The sequence below is a fragment of the Triturus cristatus genome, chromosome 4_2 (assembly GCF_964204655.1).
Source record: "Triturus cristatus chromosome 4_2, aTriCri1.1, whole genome shotgun sequence".
NCBI lineage: Eukaryota > Metazoa > Chordata > Amphibia > Caudata > Salamandridae > Triturus > Triturus cristatus.
Window position 1 is genome coordinate 806714292 of NC_140586.1, and position 18144 is coordinate 806732435.

At 50.5% G+C, this 18144-nt stretch overlaps 1 protein-coding gene across 1 annotated transcript in view; it reads left to right on the top strand.

The window, feature by feature from the left end:
* POMGNT1 (protein O-linked mannose N-acetylglucosaminyltransferase 1 (beta 1,2-)) overlaps window positions 1-18144 on the top strand; it is a 344012-nt gene that overhangs the window by 298718 nt on the left and 27150 nt on the right. The window contains exons 19-20 of the mRNA XM_085602754.1: window positions 9400-9535; window positions 10021-10130. Coding sequence (XP_085458880.1) covers window positions 9400-9535; window positions 10021-10130 — 246 coding nt within the window. The remainder of the gene's footprint in view (window positions 1-9399; window positions 9536-10020; window positions 10131-18144) is intronic.

The following is an 18144-nucleotide window of genomic DNA, read 5'->3' on the forward strand; positions in this document are numbered from 1 at the left end:
AAATTGTTTTAATTCAGTTTAGTATTGTACGTCATGTTGGAACTAGACAACCTATTTTAGTTAACTGGTTAAAAAAAATAAACTTGTAAATACATTTAGGGTTAGAATTTATGAAATGTAATTGCTAACATTATTGAAAAGAATACAGAAATGGGTAGCATTATCGTAAAGTTTTGGTTTAGGGTTGAAGCAAAGTAAAGGTAGGGCAACTTGAAGGGGACCAAATCAAGGTTATTTCAATATTATTGATAGGCCAGTTAAGTAAATACAGGACGAAGTAAAGGTATAGGAAAGTAAAGGTCGAAGTAAGGACATGCAGACATTCATAGGCCTGTGCACTGTGGTCAAATGTATGACTTGTTTATTCAGAGGAAAAAAGAACAGTTGATGGACAGAATGCAGAACAATGTCATACATTCACCCCAGTACAGAGATCTGGGCCTAAATCCATCGTTTTTTTGCTCACCATGCCGTTCCAGTTTGAACCCAGACATATGCAAATCAGTCTTGACCCTGTGCCTCATGGGTACATTCCAGCCCGAACTGCCAAGCCAGGTCCTCCCTGGACTGGAACCAAGCATCCTAGGACCGGGTTCGGGGTTTCACTCCTCTTCAGCCAGGATAGCTTGATTCCAGTGGCATGGAGAGCACGGGACCCACGTCTGGGCATACCCTTCCCACTCGGGGTGACAAATGCAAAAACAACAGTTGATGGACAGAATGCAGAACAATGTCATACATTCAGCCAGGTACAGAGATCTGGGCCTAAATCCATCGTTTTGTTGCTCACCATGCCGTTCCAGTTTGACGTGGGTCCCTTGCTCACTTTGCCACTTGATTCAAGATAGCCTGGCTGATGAGGGTTATGAACCCGAAGCCGGTCCCAGGATGCTTGTTTCCGGTCCAGGGAAGACATGGCTTGGCAGTTCGGGCTGGATTGTTTCCATGAGGCACAGGGTCAGACTGATTTGCATATGGTCATGTCTGAACTTGGGTGGTGGAGTGAGCTAAAGAATGATGATGGATTAAACCCAGATCAGTTGACTGGGGGTGAGTGTTTGATTTGCTCAGGCGCTCCGTCCATCATCCCCTCTTTGGTATCGCTTTATTTGTTCAGAGAGCTCACATCATGAAGCTGGAAAAATGCATACTGGCGTAAGTTTATGGCAATTATTTGTAAGATGTATTTTATAGCTTTCTTAGTTTTTTAACACGTACTCGGTGTTTTTATATAAAATTAGACACTTAAACCAAAATTATCTCCTTCACGGAATAACTTCATGTCGTTTTCCACAGATAAATGTACACTGTAATCTGATCCTAGACTGAATTACAAATATCAGCTTAGAGGAGACCCATTGTGTTGACCTTTTTGCAAGACCCTGGAATCCTAATCCAAATACCTCGGTTACAACTGGTGCTTCTTCAGGCAGACTTGCCCAAGGTGCCCTTTGTCATCTAACAGAAGCCTCATCCCTCCAATCGTACAACATACAAATCAACCCAAACATCAGACCAATATTAGGAAGACCTTTCTCTATAGCGAAGTGCATTTCAGTGGAGCTGCACAGTCCTCAGTTTAGCAAGAATTTGCCATCCTGTGCATCCACACCCATGGAAAAGTACATATAGTTCCTTGATTTAATTAGTGAGACTGGTTACAAGAATGTTTCACTGCACGTTCTTCGGACTAGAGCGGACACTGTCCTGTAAAGACATAAAACTCACTAGTGGAATTTCATAATAAAGTGTTCGAGGCATATGAGCTGCAGATTACACATTTTTGCATAGATCGCCATCTGGTGTTGGGCCCGGATGTTTGCAGTTTGTTTTTCCTCTTGGAAAGTCTTTTGGATGTCACGAGGTCGGTGACTCCTCCTCTGGATCGTATTGCGCATGGGCTTCGGCTCCATCCTCAGATTGTTTTTTTCCGCCATCGGGCTCGGATGTAATCTTCGCGCTCCGGTTCCGAACATTTTCCAGTTCGACGATCGAAGCGGAATCCTTACCTCACATCGCGTATTGTTTCGATCGTGATCTCCTCAATCAACGCACCTTCTCATCGACAAATCTTCGGTTTCAGTCGTCGACGGCGACCTTCGGGCCTACCCAAGCTCCGGTCCCGGCTGATGGAAAGAACTCCATTTAAAAAGTGCCCTCGATGTGGGTCCAAATTCCCCCACACTGATTCTCATGAGGTATGCAACCTCTGCCTCTTCCCTGAACACGAGGCTCGAGACTGTCCGGCCGGTAAGTCTTTCAGATCCAAAAAGACTATTCGGGACCGAAGAGCCAGACGAAACATGGCACACTCCTCGACCTCTGTTCCAGTCGATATTTTCGGAGACGACATCGAAGATCCGGGACAGCAGCGCACCGAAGAGGACCTCGTCAGTGCTTCCGAGTCAGACGACTCAGATGTGGAGGACATCACTCCGGCGCAGAGGGTCGTGAGTAATATACCCCCCCCACACCCGCGCCAACACCCAAAAAGGCTTCGGTCACGCCTTCGCCTCCGGGTCTAGGCAAGACCAGAGACACTGCTTCACACACCCCACCTTCGGGCCCGTTGAAGACGCCAAATAAGCCTTTCAGCGGCTCGGGCTCGAGCCAACCTGCCAGCGGTGCCGAGAAACACACTTCGGCACCGAAAAATAAACCGGCCTCTACCTCGACACCGAGCTCCGCACCGAAGCCCTTGGGGTCGAAACCCAGCGCTTCCGTACCAACGCCATCTTCGGTAGCGACCAAACCCCATAAGGCCCTCGGCACCGACACTTCCAATCCGAAGCTCACCTCGGCGCCGACCAAGTAATCGGAGGTTCCCAAGCCCAGTACTAAGCAAACTGTCACGGACAAGTCTAAAAAGTCATCGGCCCCGTAGACTTCGGCGCCGACGGACCAAACACTGTCACAGGAACTATTTACACCGGATCCCTTACAAAAAACTCTCACCAGGGATCCAAAAACTGGACATTTGGCACTCTCTTCCAAAAAGACATTTAGACAAACCGGCTCCGCCTCCACCTCCAAAAAGGAAGGACTCTGCTACCTCCCCTTTCAGAATACCTTCCCCACCTCCTCCACCCTCTCCACCTCCGCCTTCTCCACCCCTACCTCATCGCTCTCCGACCCGTCTCCAGATGATGATGATCAGGGGGACCCATATCCCGATACAGGGGATGTGCCCCAAGACCCCACCCCTACAGGATCCCCAGACCCATGGGACGACTACAATAACCCAGATATTCCCAAGGTCCCGCAAGATGACCTTTACCCTTCCAGGCCATCTCCACCAGAAGACTCATTAGGTTTCCACCACCTACTTCAAAGGGCGGCACACTATCACGGGGTAGAGTTGCACACTGACCCAGTGGAGGAGGATTTCCTCCTCGACACATTTGATACCACACATAGGTCTACCTCCATACTACCTATGCTTAAGGGGGTGGTAAAACATGCGCCAAATGTTTTTAAGGACCCAGTCAGGGCCAGGGTCATTAACCCACGCATAGAGAAAAAATACAAAGCTTCCCCCACAGATACTGCCTATATCACTAGATTCTCTAGTGGTTTCCACTGCACGAAAAAGATCAAATTCCCAGGCGTCAGGCGAAGCACCACCACCTGACAAAGAGTCAAAGCTACTGGATGCATTAGAAAAGCGCACTGCGTCACAGGCAGCCAATATATGGCGTATCGCCAACACCCAAGCGCTATTGGCCAGATACGATAGGGCACATTATGATGAATTAGAAACCATAATGCACCACCTCCCTGAAAGATATAAAACTAGAGCCAATGAATGAATTCAAGAGGGTAAGACAATAACTAACACCTCTATACGCTGTGCCTTAGATGCAGCAGACACAGCCTCCAGGGCCATTAATACTAGCGTCCTCCTCCGTCGCCATGCTTGGCTAAGAATATCAGGTTTCAAACCAGAGGTACAAGCCTCCATCCTGAATCATCCCTTTGACCAAGAACACCTATTCGGCCCAAAGGTAGAGGAGGCCCTCGAAAAAATGAAGAAGGACACCGATACGGCAAAGTCCATGGGAGCCCTGCAGTCACACCCTCCTAGGTGCTCTTTTCGCCGCTCTTCCTTTAGGAGTACATCTAGAGGCTACTCCTCGGATAACACGTCCACTTCCTACAAATCCCCCACACAGTCCACCTTCACAAGGGGTTATCAAAGAGGCGACTATAGGGGCAATAATAATAAAGGCAGAGGCAAAACAAATACCGCCCGCTCTGCCACACCGCCTACCCAATGACTTTCCCCTGCTCCCTCCAGACCATCCCACTCCGGTCGGGAGCAGACTTCAAAATTTCCTTCATGTCTGGGAGACCATCACCTCAGACAAGTGGGTGACCCAAATTATTCGGTCAGGATACTGCCTGGAATTAACATCTACCCCCCCAACATTCCACCCAGGCAACGCCCAATGTCACAAGAACATTCCACATTACTAAAACAGGAGGTAGTCTTCCTCCTACAAAAACATGCAATAGAACAAGTTCCCATCAATCAGCAAAATTTAGCGGTCTGCTCCCTATATTTTCTAATACCAAAAAGGGACGAGACTCTACGACCTATTCTTGATCTCCGGCCCCTAAACACATACGTACATTCAGACCATTTTCACATGGTAACGCTTCAGCAGGTGCTTCCGCTCCTCTCCCAGAACGACTTCCTCACCACACTGGACTTGAAAGACGCATACTTCCACATTCCAGTACACCATGCTCACAGAAAGTACCTCAGATTTGTAGTGGACGGGCAACACTACCAGTTCAAGGTGCTCCCATTCGGAGCACAACAGCACCACGGGTATTCACCAAGTGCCTAGTGGTAGTGGCGGCACACCTCAGAAAACAGCACATTCACGTCTTCCCATACTTGGACGACTGGCTCATAAAAGCCACGTCCTACAACCAATGTGTACACCACACCGACACTACAATCCAACTACTTCACCAACTAGGCTTCACGGTGAACCACCAAAAGTCCCAGCTAACACCATCCCACATAAAATAATACCTCGGTGCAACCATAGACACCTCAAAAGCAATAGCCTACCCCAATCTGGCCAGGATTGCAAGCATTCAGGCTTTGCGACAAAGATTCATACTTCAACACTCCCTTCCAGCAAGAGTGTTTATGCAACTGATAGGGATGATGGCCTCTTGCATTTTCATAGTGCCCCACGCAAGACTCCAGATGCGTCCACTCCAAGAGTGCTTAGCGCGCCAATGGAACCAGGCTCAGGGGCAACTGACAGATCTGGTGTTGGTAGACGGTCGTACCCATCGCTCTCTGCAGTGGTGGAACACCATAAACCTTTCCAAAGGTCGACCGTTCCTGGACCCGGTTCCACAAATAATACTAACAGACGCATCGCTCTCTGGCTGGGGAGCTCATCTATTACACCTCACAGTGCAGGGCACATGGACGCCGCAACAAAAGTTACTCCATATCAACCATCTGGCGTTACTAGCAATCTTTCTAGCCCTAAAATCTTTTCAGACACAGATTTCAGGCAAGGCAGTCCTCATTCGCACAGACAACATGACGGCCTTGTATTACATTAAAAAACAAGGCGGCACACACTCTCCACAGCTCTCTCAATTAGCACAGAGCATATGGAGATGGGCAATTCCACACAAAATCTTTCTCCTAGCCCAACATGTCCCAGGAGTCCAAAACACCATGGCAGATCTGCTCAGTAGACAGACGCAACAGATCCACGAGTGGGAACTTCACCCGCAGGTTCTTCACCCGTTCTTTCAAATGTGGGGGCATCCACAAATAGACCTATTCGCCACCCACGAAAACAAAAAATGCCCAAGCTTCGCCGCCAGATACCCACACCCATTGTCCAAAGGAAATGCGATATGGATGAACTGGTCAGGCAAATTTGCGTACGCTTTTCCACCTCTCCCACTAATTCCATTAGTGGTGCGAAAGCTACAACAGCATTCGCTCACGCTGATCCTAGTAGCTCCAACATGGGCCAGACAACCGTGGTACACCACGCTGCTGGAACTCTCGGTAGTACCACACCAAAAGCTACACCTCTCACCATGCCTCCTAACCTAGAACCATGGAGAGATCAGGCACCCGGACCCAGCTCAGCTCAACCTTGCGATCTGGCTCCTGAAATCCTAGAATTCGGATACCTAAACCTTCCCCCCCCTGACTGTATGAACGTCATCAGAGAAGCTAGACGCCCTACCACTAGAGCCTGCTACGCTGCCAAGTGGAAAAGATTTGTTGTTTATTGCCATAACAACACAATCAATCCTCTAGACGTGTCTATACAACACATCGTATGCTACTTACTCCACCTACAAAGGTGTAATCTAGCATATACCTCCATTTGGCTTCACCTCGCAGCAATTGCAGCTTACCTACAAAACAGGCAGCACCTATCACTTTTCAGAGTACCTGCCATTAAAGCCTTCATGGAAGGCCTAAAAAGAATAATGCCCCCCAGAGTACCACCCTCACCTGTGTGGAACTTAAATATCGTTCTCACAGGGCTAATTGGCCTTCCTTCGAACCTTTGCATAAATGCGAACTGCAATTTCTCACATGGAAACAGCTTTCCTGGTAGCCATCACTTCCCTTAGAAGGGTTAGTGAGATACAAGCACTCACCATACAAGAACCTTTTCTTCAAATGCACCTGAACAAGGTTGTTCTCCGTACCAACCCAAAATTCCTACCTAAAGTCATTTCCCCTTTTCACCTAAACCAATCTGTAGAATTACCGGTATTTTTCTCGCAACCTCAGACTGTTGCAGAAAGGGCTCTACACACGCTAGATGTCAAACAAGCCTTACTTTACTATATCCAAAGAACACAACCTTTCAGAAAGACCAAACAACTGTTTGTCTCTTTCTCTCCACCACACAAGGGCAACCCCATCTCAAAATCGGGGATAGCTAGGTGGATTGTAAAATACATCCAAATTTGCTACCACAAAGCAAAACGAACGCTATCCGTTCCCCCTAAAGCCCATTCTACATGGAAGATAGGGGCTTCTATGGCTTTTCTAGGCAACATCCCATTAGATGATATCTGCAAAGCAGCTACATGGTCAACACCGCACACTTTCACTAAACACTACTGTGTAGATGTGCAAACAGATACCGGTGGTCGCCGCTAAGGTTGGGAACTGCTATATAGTCTATGCAAAAGTGTGTAATCTGCAGCTCATATGCCTCGAACGGAATATGCTACTTACCAGTATGCATCTGTTCTTGGCATGTAGAGCTGCAGATCTACACACGCCCACCCGCCTCCCCGGCCACCTGTATCTGTTCCAGTCTATCTTATTTAGATACAACACACATGGGTTTCTTCACTGTTACTACTACGCTCCATCTTTCCCTGCTGGCGAAAAACAATCTGAGGATGGGGCCGAAGCCCATGTGCAATACGATCCAGAGGAGGAGTCACCGACCTCGTGACTTCCAAAAGACTTTCCAAGAGGAAAAACAAACTACAAACATCCAGGCCCAACACCTATGCAAAAGTGTGTAGATCTGCAGCTCTAGTAAGTTGATACCACAGCCCATGTACAAACTTATGGCTGGATGTGGAACAACCCGCCTGGTAAAAATAATCCTGCTCCTTATGGAGCTTAGGCGAAAGTGTTTTACCACATTTGTTAGAACAGTTCTGTTTGCACAATCAATTGATTGGCAGCCTAACCAATTCAAATCTAGTGCTTTCACTGCTAAGTCTCTAGCAGTGGTCTCCTCTCCAGTTCCTTATATTGCCTAGTTGCTATAAATGCATGCATGCATGCATTGTTCTCTGTAGGTGTTTCATGGCTTCCTCATCTGCAGGAGCTGACAACTTTTCAAAAAGCACCCGGATGCAAAGGCACAAGTAATCAAAAAAGTGTCGCCTGCTAACCCCCCCCCCCCCCCCCCCCCCCCCCCAATCCACCACCCCTGCCTTTCCTCTTCAGGCTGTCAAAGCAAATCTGACACCCTGTTGGGTATCCTGGAGCGCCCAGCTCTTATCAGCACATCTCCAGATCTAAGAGCGCATTATTCAGGCCCTGTGGTGACAGTACATGGTTTCAGACTCTCACTGCCTACATCTTTGGCTTTCCTCCTTCCCTTACTCTCCTCCGTCTCACAGTAGCTATTGACAGAATTGCAGAAACCGCTTGTCCTGATTTTCAAGAATTGTTGTCAAGTGGTGGACATAAGAGGTGTGCCACAAAAAGAGTAGGCAATGATCAGTCTATCAAGTTTTCATCCGCATTATGTCAGTGTTCTTTGTAAATGGACACCTTCCTGCAAGTGGAGTATCAACAAGATGTCACTGGAATCCGTACAGCAAGTTCTTATTTGCTGTGCCAGCTCACTCTGCCTGAGAACGTGGGGAAATTCCTGCTCGTCCTAACAGATGCTTTCATTCGTTGCAGCAATGCTGGGGCTGAAGTCTTGATCTAATGGTCTGGTGGTGCCCCAGGCCCATTTCAGGATGCAAAGTGTATAGAGGCATCACACTTTAACTGGGCTCTGTAGGCAGTCTTCAGTTGACCCAGGTCACTGTCTTGCAGGAAGCTCTAGACGGCCATTTTAAGTGGGCTCAGGAAACAAACCTTTTGCAGTGTTGCCTTAGACTCCATCAACACGTTGCTGTTGTTCACTTACATATGACTTCTTCAATTGCATGACCTCTTGTTCCCGTAGACTCACCTTCTCCACCAGCAAGCTCAAATTGAAAGTTGTTACACAGAGAGACTTCCAGCTTGAACTGTTTCATAAAAGTCCTTGATGAAGACTTGACAGCACATTAGTTATAGCACATTGGTTATATTCTACAGTAGCAATCTATCCTCCGATCTTAGATGACTCTTTGCCTTATGTCTCCAATACTTAGCTGCACAATGTACCTAGATAGGACTAAGAGCATTACCTCCTACGATAGGTTACTTGTCACATAGGGTGGCTCCTCACGTCAAAAACAGCATTCAAAGCATAAGTGGTGCATTTGGTAATTTCCTGCATGCCCCCACTATGCACGTGATCAAGGTAGCATCCTATTGGTTTTCAGCACCATGTATCCAAGGTATCGAATTGCCTCTATCCTGCATTAATTCATGTATTTGAGCTCATTAAGTGATGTTTCCCATCCTCTTTCAAAATCTTGCTTTTGACTCCCATGAGACTGAATGGAGCTAGCTACCAGTAACCCGCTCTAGTTTGGGTATAAAGAATTGTTAAAAAGGGCACACTAGAACAGTAAGAGGCCATGTCCAGATAGCTGAGAGGAGCCCAATCAATTACTTCAATTCATGAAAACGTGATTCTCTTATTTCTTTCCTCCTTTAAAGATGTGTGTTCAATCATATCTCTGCTTTTTCCTCAGTGAGGCAGAAGTTTTGGATCACAGTAAAAATCCTTGTGAAGATTCCTTTGTTCCTGACACAGAGGGCAAAACATATGTAATGTACATCAGAATGGATCAAGAGGCCGATTTTACCACCTGGACACAGCTTGCAAAGGTATTTCGTCTGAACGTTGGGACTGAGGGGGGTCCCCACTCCCCTAGAACTTGATGTGGGTGGTATTGATTTCATTTGCCAATCCACTGCTAGTTGTAAGCTGTGTGGATGGTCTTCTCTAAATGTGATTGCTTCTTAAGTGTTAGCAAACTATTCTGAGAACTGGACAGAAATGATTTTAGTTGACTTTCTTTTAAATCCTCTGGCATTTTTTACTGTCTTTTTTTAAATAACAGAAAATAAGGTCTTCAGGGCTGTCCTACTGCAAAGCGTCTTTTAGCAAAAACTCTGTCTGCCTATCTCTGGAATACTATTGAGTCCAGATTTGTAACTCGCTGTGAAAAGTAGTGAGAATCCGTACAGATCCTCAGTTTAACCTCCCATTTAGAGCATTGGGTAGCCAGTCACTGGCAGCGTAAGGCTGTCAAGATCGCAATCGCAAGATAAAATCACTATTTTAATTATTTTGTTTTGCTGTTTCTCAGTGCCTCCATATCTGGGACCTGGATGTCCGGGGGAATCACAGAGGAGTGTGGCGCCTTTTCAGAAAGAAAAATCGCTTCCTTGTTATTGGAGTTCCTGCCTCACCTTATTCGTGAGTACACTGATGAGCAGTATACCCGAGTAGTTTGCCAGTTTCGTAAGTTCTGCATTGAGTATCTTTGTATGCCGGTGATACACGTTTGATATGGACCTGAGATCACGCAGTGTCTCAAGTTTATAAATAGATCGTGAAAGCAGTGAAAGTGACAATGTCCAACTTCATTTAGTAAGACAATGGTTCATATAACTGGGACCCAACACAATCATAGATGTCAATCTGGTGGTTCTGTGGGATACTTCCAACCGCAGAGTTTACACCTTATGAGTTCTTTGTGGCGTCAGACTAGATCCAGGGATTTTTCCCAGCATTGCTCCCACCAGCAGGTGATTGTGTGTTGCTCTGCATCAGCTTCACACTGCTCCATAAGTCACGCTGGAGCCACATATATGCACCTCCCCTGTGCACTGATGTCAATTCCTTTCTTTTCCGTAGCTTCGGACACAGAACCTAAGCTCGCTCCCTCATCTATTCTTCATCCTATTTGACTTTTTTGGGGCGAATATTTTCTCTCATTTTGCAAGTTATGTCCCTTCCGAAGACTACGGGGTTAGTACCCCTGTAGGTACTTTTCAGAAGCAGATATCTGTAACAGATCCCCACCTGGCATGTCTCTGGTGCCTAGGGCCTCTGCATAACGCCATCTTCCGGGGACTTGCCAGGATGAATACCAAGGGAACCTGGTGTAGGAAGCTGGCTCTGTATCTACTATACCAAAAAGAGGTATACTGTGCAGAGTCCAGTCAGTCCCCAAAGGTATGGCAGAGGTTAAAGTTGATAATACCTTCTCTCAATTTAGTGGTAGCTGGACTAAGACGTTCGGCTTATCAGAGGGCCTCGGGTGCAGAGTGGTGCAAGTACCGTGCATCCGCCTAGATCCAGAGTCCTTGAGTTAGTTTCTGGCTGGACAAATCCAGTGTCCACGGGAGACGAGTCTTTCTTGAAGACAGCGTTGGCCCACAGGGTTCTCGGAGGTTGCTGGCTGCGGGCCACGCTGGTTTCTTGGCGCAGGGGTGCTGAAGGAGGAGACAGGCCACTATGGCTGGTGCCAAGTCAGTTGTCGTCTTCGCCACTGCTGCACGGCTCTTCGGTCCTTCTCCTTCATAGCTTGTCGAATCTCAGGAACAACCCAATGGCTACTGTCCCTGTCCCCTAGGGTGACTACAACCTTTGGGTCCCCCCTACCTTTGGGGAGAGGGGCACATCCCTGTTCCTATTGGACCTAATTCTCCAATTCAAGATAGAGAGTTTCTAAGAGATTTGTTCACCTCAGCTCCTGGCGACCCTATAGGCGTGCCAGGCTAAGGTGCACACTCCTACTCTGCTTCCTAATTTTCCCGCCTGTCCTGCTGCCAAAAACTGGGGTGAGGTTCGGGGGCGGGCATCTCCACTAGTTGGAGCTTCCCAAGTCAGCATTGCACAAGGTGGGAGCCTATGAGGCTCACCGCCAAGTGTTGCTGTTCCTGCAAGGGCACCTCCGCCCAGTGCAGGCTTCGTTTCAGACCTCCAAGAGCACAAAGGCTCTCACCCCATGAGGTCGAAAACCTGTCTGGTGGTGGCTGGCTGGCAGGGACCAGTCAGCCAATACACTAGCAGCTGGCCGTTTTTTAGGGGGCATCTCTAAGATGTCCTCTGTATGCATTTTATAATAAATCCAGCACTGGCATCAGTCTGGGTTTATTATGCTGAGAAGTTTGATGCCAAAGTTCTCAGTCTTTAGTAAAGCCATCATGGAGCTGTGGCGTTCGTGTTGACAAACTCCCAGCCGATGCACTCCTAATGGCTTCACTTCACTTAGTGTCCAAGAACGGACTCAGACACTGTAGGAGCATACTGCTCATGCAGTTATGCCCTTTTCTGTGGTATAGGGCACCCTGTCTCAGGGATGTATGGCCTGCCAGAGGGGTGACTTACCTATGCCACAGGCAGTGGTGTGTAGGCATGGCACCCACGAATGTGAGCCATGTTGACTATTTTAGTTTAGCTACACCAAAACATGTATCCTGCAATGGCCGTGTGTATGTGTTTGGTGTGGGGTCCTCTAAGGTGGCACAATACATGCTGCAATCCTAAGGGTCCCTCTCTGGTCACAAGGCCCTTGGTACCACTGGTAGGGTGTGTGCCAGAGGTGTGCCAATTGTGAAAACAAAGGTACAATTTTGGGAAATAACACAGACCCAGGGAACCTGACTGGCAGGGACCCAGGGCACACTCAAAGTACATCAGAAATCTGGCAAAAAGTGTGGATGAGGGGCTACACCAACAGCACCCCACTTTGGGGGGACGCTAGGTGGCGCGCTAGCGAATGGACGCCTTCTTGTAGGGCTCCCGCAGTCCGGCGCTATTAATCCGCTAATTTATCCTTTTGGGCGCACACCTGGGGGCCGTCCTTGGAGTCGCAGGTCCAGTTGGTGGTCGAGAGTAACTGGTCCGGCGTAGAGGGCCCTGGCTGCAGGGAGACCGACGCGGGACCGCCTGCAAGCTGCGGCGGGAGCGGAGCTGGAGGTTGCCGTGCTGACGTTCCGGATCAAGCCGGAAGGCGAGGCCGAGGCTGGTGACGCGGTGCAGGGCCGCAAACGGCAGATACGATCCGGGAGGCCCCTTGGGGCTCATGGTGATCTGGCAGGCTGAGAGCAGCGGACCGGACGGCCACAGCGACGGGTGAGAGTACGGGGGGGCTGCTCCTACACCCCCCCACCCCCCCGCCCCCCGAAGTGATTGCGAGGCCTGTGTGCCTGGAGCGGCTCTTGCGCTGGTTTGTGGTGGTGCGGGGCCCCGGGGGACGGCCAGCGGTGCGTACGGCGGCGGCGGAGGCATCGATCTCTTCCCTCCCTCCTCCCTGGTGGGCCAGGTGCAGCGGAGGCAGTGCCAGCTTCGTGGTAGGCCCGGTGGGCTACAGCTAGCGTCGGGCGCGGACGGCGCCTGGAACATTCTCTCTGGATTTGGTGTGCTACCCCCCCCGGGCCGGAGGATCGCTGCCTGAGCTCCTTTGCTCACAGAGTGGGGTGGCTTGCCGCGTCCGTCCTGAGTGGCAGAAGTGACACTGGCACAGCGGTGAGGACGCATCACTCGAGGCCTGGATGCGGTAAGGCCTGCCAGCATTGAGTGGAGAGCACGTGGATCCCCCTGGACCTTTGGAGAGGCGCAGGAAATAGCAGTGCGGGATCGTGGGGAGACGGCACGGGGCCCACATCGGTGGTGTTGGAGAGCTCTGCCCTGGCACAGAGATGGGCAAGACGGACACTAGACAACCCAAGCTTTCGTTTGCGGCTCCTAAGAAAGCGTTAACGCCTGGGGAGAAGTCGAGCCCTCCGGATGGGGCGGCCGACGCATCGGGGGGAGCTGCGGATGTGGCCACGAGTATACAGGCAGTGCTGTGTGAGGTGCGCCAAGGGTTCGCGACAATTGCGGACAAGGTGGATCGTCTTTCGTCACGAATGGATGCGGTAGTGCACAAGCTAGATGCGCACGAGGGTCGATTGAAAGAAGCGGAGCAGCGCATATCGAACTCTGAGGATGCGGTGACCCAACACTCGTCGCAGCTATCACGAATGGATAATCTCCTACGGGTCATCGCCGCTAAGAATGAGGATTTGGAAGCGAGGAGTAGGCGTAATAACATCCGCATCGTGGGTATTCCGGAATCTACCAACGTGGGCAAAATGGAGGAGTATGTAGAGAAGATGTTGGTGGCGGCGATCGGCTCGGAGGTTTTTTTCTACACAATTTATCGTGGAGCGGGCGCATCGGGCACTGGGTCCCAGACCGAAGCCGGGGGCGACGCCTCGGCCGATCATAGCCCGGCTGCTGAATTACCGGGATCGCGATGCGGCCCTGCGGGCGGCACGAGGTACAAGATCGCTGTCGTATGAGGGCAACTCCTTCACGTTGTATCCGGACTTCACCCCGCTTGTCCAGGAGGAGCGTCGGAAATTCCTCGCAGTTAAGACTAAACTGCGCAACCTGCAAATAGACTACGCACTGCTCTACCCTGCTCGATTGCGGGTCACATACCAGGGCAGGCAGAAATTCTTCACCACTCCACAACAGGTGGAGGACTTTCTCAAGCAGCACAAACGGAATCGGCGGTTGGAGACGGGAGCGGACGCTGATCTGGCCCCTGGTCAAGAACAGCTCGAGGATGTGGACCCGTGAGTGAGCAGCACTGTTTATGTATATATACTCCTAGGTGAGAGGGGCCTTTGGGCTATGCTTGGACCTTATTTAGGATGAATATTGCCCTGAAATCCGGGTGGGAGCGGTAGAAGTGGGGGGTGGGGGGGTATCCTGCGGGTCGATGGCTGCCGGGATCCCCCCTGGCGTGGAACTCCTCTTGTCCTGCGCAGCAGAACTGTATTGTTGCATTTGCTTTATGGACATCATTGGATATGGACGGTGTTCCTCAGGTTTCCGCTGATTATGGCGCCGGACACCCCCCTCCTGGTTGCCGGGCTGGGCTACACGAGTTGTGGTTCGGACGGGCTTGCATGGAGGGGGTTATAGTGGTGCCACCTAGAAATGTTGCCCGATGGGAATTACCCTAGCATACTTTTTTGGGGTTGAGGGCTGGTTTCGCCCTAGTTGTTGGGATTTGTACGGGAGGGACGGGGAGGGAACGCTGCTGGCAGGTTGGGGTTTGCTTCAGTGGGAGGGGGGTGGGTACAAGGGTAGTTGTGGAGGTGTGTGTGAGTGGGGTTTACAGAATGAGTGGAATGCAACCAAAAAGTACGGAGTGGGTCGGCCGGGGAGTAGGCGGGAGATTGCAGGGTACGGAGCTGCGGCTGCGGGGGTTCTTGGGGCAATAGTGGAAGTATGTTGCCTGGGATTTAGCTGGGGTGGCCACTCCTTTGGGACATCGTTAAGACTGGGAGAATGCCGCGTGTTGTGTCATGGATGGCTAACTGGGGATGGCTGACCGGGATCGTATCTCTCGACTAGCGGTTTTGTCCTGGAATGTCCGTGGACTGAATGATGCGAGGAAATGTCGGAGGGTGGTGGCCTATTTGGATCAACATCAGGTGCAAATCGCCCTGCTGCAGGAAACACACCTCAGCCCCCGGGCCAACTATTCCTTTGCGAGTAGATGGGCAGATGTCCGCTGTTTCTCCTCATACTCTGGATATGCCAGGGGTACGGCGATTCTGATTAAAAAAACTGTGCCGTTTGTGCGGATGGGTGAACGCAAGGATGATGAGGGTAGATTTGTATTGGTGTGGGGTAGATTGGGCACTGATACTGTTACTATTGTCAACTGCTATGGGCCTAATGTGGACACTCCTGAGTTTTACACCAAATTGTGGGGCGAGATACTCAATGTGGGGTCCATGCATCTCATATGGGGTGGAGATTTCAATGTCACGCTGACGCCGGGGCTCGATAGATCGGATGGTAGCCCCCAATATAACAGAAAAGCGGGAGAAGCGGTGGAGGGTATAATGAGGGAGGGCGAGCTAATAGACAGTTGGAGGTCTATGCATGCTGGGGTTCGTGAGGGGACGCATTTCACAGTGTATGCCAACACCTGGGCTAGACTTGACTACTGCCTACTATCCAGGGGACTGGCGGTTGACCTGGGCAGGGTGACCCACTTGCCGCGGTCCTACTCGGACCATTGTCCAGTGTTGGTGCAGTTAGCCATCCCGGGATACGGTGGTGCAAAGTCGCGGTGGCGCTTGCAACCCACGGCACTGCTGGATCCCTTGTTCCAGGCAGAATTGGGGGAGGAGATCGCGGACTTTTTTCCACGCAACAAAGGAACTGTGGCAAGTGTAGAGACCGTCTGGGAGGCGTTTAAGGTTACGGTCCGTGGCTTTTGCATATCTAAGAGCTTCGGAGTTTTACTTTCTTACGGGGCACACTCACCAGGCTAGAAGCTGAACTTAAGGAGCTGGAGACTTCCATGGCCCGCGAGCCTATGGGTCCACTCCACAAGGAATTTAGGGAGAAGTTATCGCAATATGAGCGAGAGGCGGAGAGAGAGGCCCGCTTCAGGGGGAAACATTGGCAGGCCCGACGTTATTGTGAAGGGGAGAGACCTGGGCGGGCATTAGCGGGCATCACCAGGCAGTTACGGGGCGCCTCACACATCTTAGAGATACGCACGCAGGACGGAGCTCTGCATCATGATACCCAGGGGATCTTACGCCGGTTTACTGAGCATTACGAAGGACTGTACACTGCCCGCAACGTGGGTGATGTCCAGTTTGGGAACTTTTTAGACGACGTGGCGTTATGCTGGCTGAGCGATGAGCACAGGGAATTTCTAGGGGCCCCGTTCGAGCTGGATGAGATACGGGAAGCGATTATGTCATTAAGTAATGGTAAGCCACCTGGTCTGGATGGCTTGCCAGCGGAATTTTATAAAAGTTACATTGACATAATGGCTCCGGTATTACGGGAGGTGTATGAGGACTCTCTAGAGGTGGGCATTTTGCCGGGCTCGATGAGGGAGGTGGTGATTACCTCCCTGCTGAAACCGAACAAGGCTGCGGAGGACTGTGATTCCTACCGACCGCTCTCCCTGATCAATTGTGATGCCAAGATTCTGGCGAAGGTGCTGGCCACGCGGCTCTCCCTCTTGATGACTAAAATTGCCCTCCCAGACCAGGCAGGGTTTGTCCCGGGTAGATCCACCGCTAGTAATCTGCGTACGCTCTTCTCATTGATTCAGACGATCGCGCCGGAGCTGCCTGTCGCGGCAATATTCCTCGACGCCACTAAGGCGTTCGACTCAGTTGAGTGGAATTACCTGTTCACTATACTGTACCGAATGGGATTTCCTAAAATCTTTGTCGCTTGGATTAAATTACTATATACCGGCCCGGCGGCTAGAGTGTTGGTCAATGGGGAACTGTCGATGCCGCTACCGTTGACTAGGGGTACCAGACAGGGGTGCCCGCTATCCCCGCTGTTGTTCGCCATAGCGATTGAGCCTCTGGCATGTCGTATCCGACAACTCCACAAGCAGAGTGCCTTCCGATGTTGTCAACGGCAGATAGATGTGTCCTTATATGCGGATGACATAACGCTCTATGTGGTGGATCCGCAGAACAACCTGAACTCGCTGCTCCGCGAATTTGTGGCGTTTGGGGGATTGTCTGGGATCCACATCAACTGGAGGAAATCGCAATTTTTCCCCCTGACGACGGCGGTCGGGCGCTATGCACTAGATTACCCGTTGGAGTGGTGTGACTCTGATCTCCGATACCTGGGGGTTCGCGTTTCGACGAACCGGGAAGAGACTTTACGTCTGAATTATGGTACGGCCATAGATAAGCTGGCGGATGATGTGTCGCGCTGGATCTCGCTGCCGTTGACAATGGCCGGCAGGGCCTCATTGATAAAAATGGTAGTGTTGCCTCGCTTTCTCTATTTCTTCCAAAATATTCCATATTACCCAGGTGCCTTCTTCTTCCGAACACTGCGCTCTGAGTTGTTGCGATTGTTCTGGGCTGGTAAGCAGCCCAGGCTGGCCTGGTCGACTATTACCTTGCCATACAGCAAAGGGGGATTCGACGTTCCCGACTTTCAGGTGTACTATATGAGCGCGCAGGCGCACTTTGCATATCATTGGTTTGTTCCTACACCCTACATGCCGCAACTAGCGGTTGAGGACTGGCTGGCGCGCCCGTTGCCGCTACAGGGCCTCATCCATGGTCCAGTCACTGCGCTCGACACACCGCTCACCACCGTGACCAGCACGATTGATGCTTGGCAGCGCTTAATGCGCAGGCTATCGACCGGTCTACTTTATGCCCCGCGGCTCCCGTTGGTGTATCATCCGGGCCTCTCTCTTTTGCAGGAAAGCGGGTTCCGGATGTTATGTGCTAAGATAAAGGTCAGCTGCTGGGGGGATCTCTTTGAGAATGGTCAGTTCAAGACAAAGGAACAATTCTTTGCGGGATATCAGCCGAATCCACTGGAAGTCTTTTACTATCTCCGGCTGCGGCAGGGGATGCGACTAGTGATACCGCACTATCCGGAGGAGCCCGATGTGGTGCATCCGTTG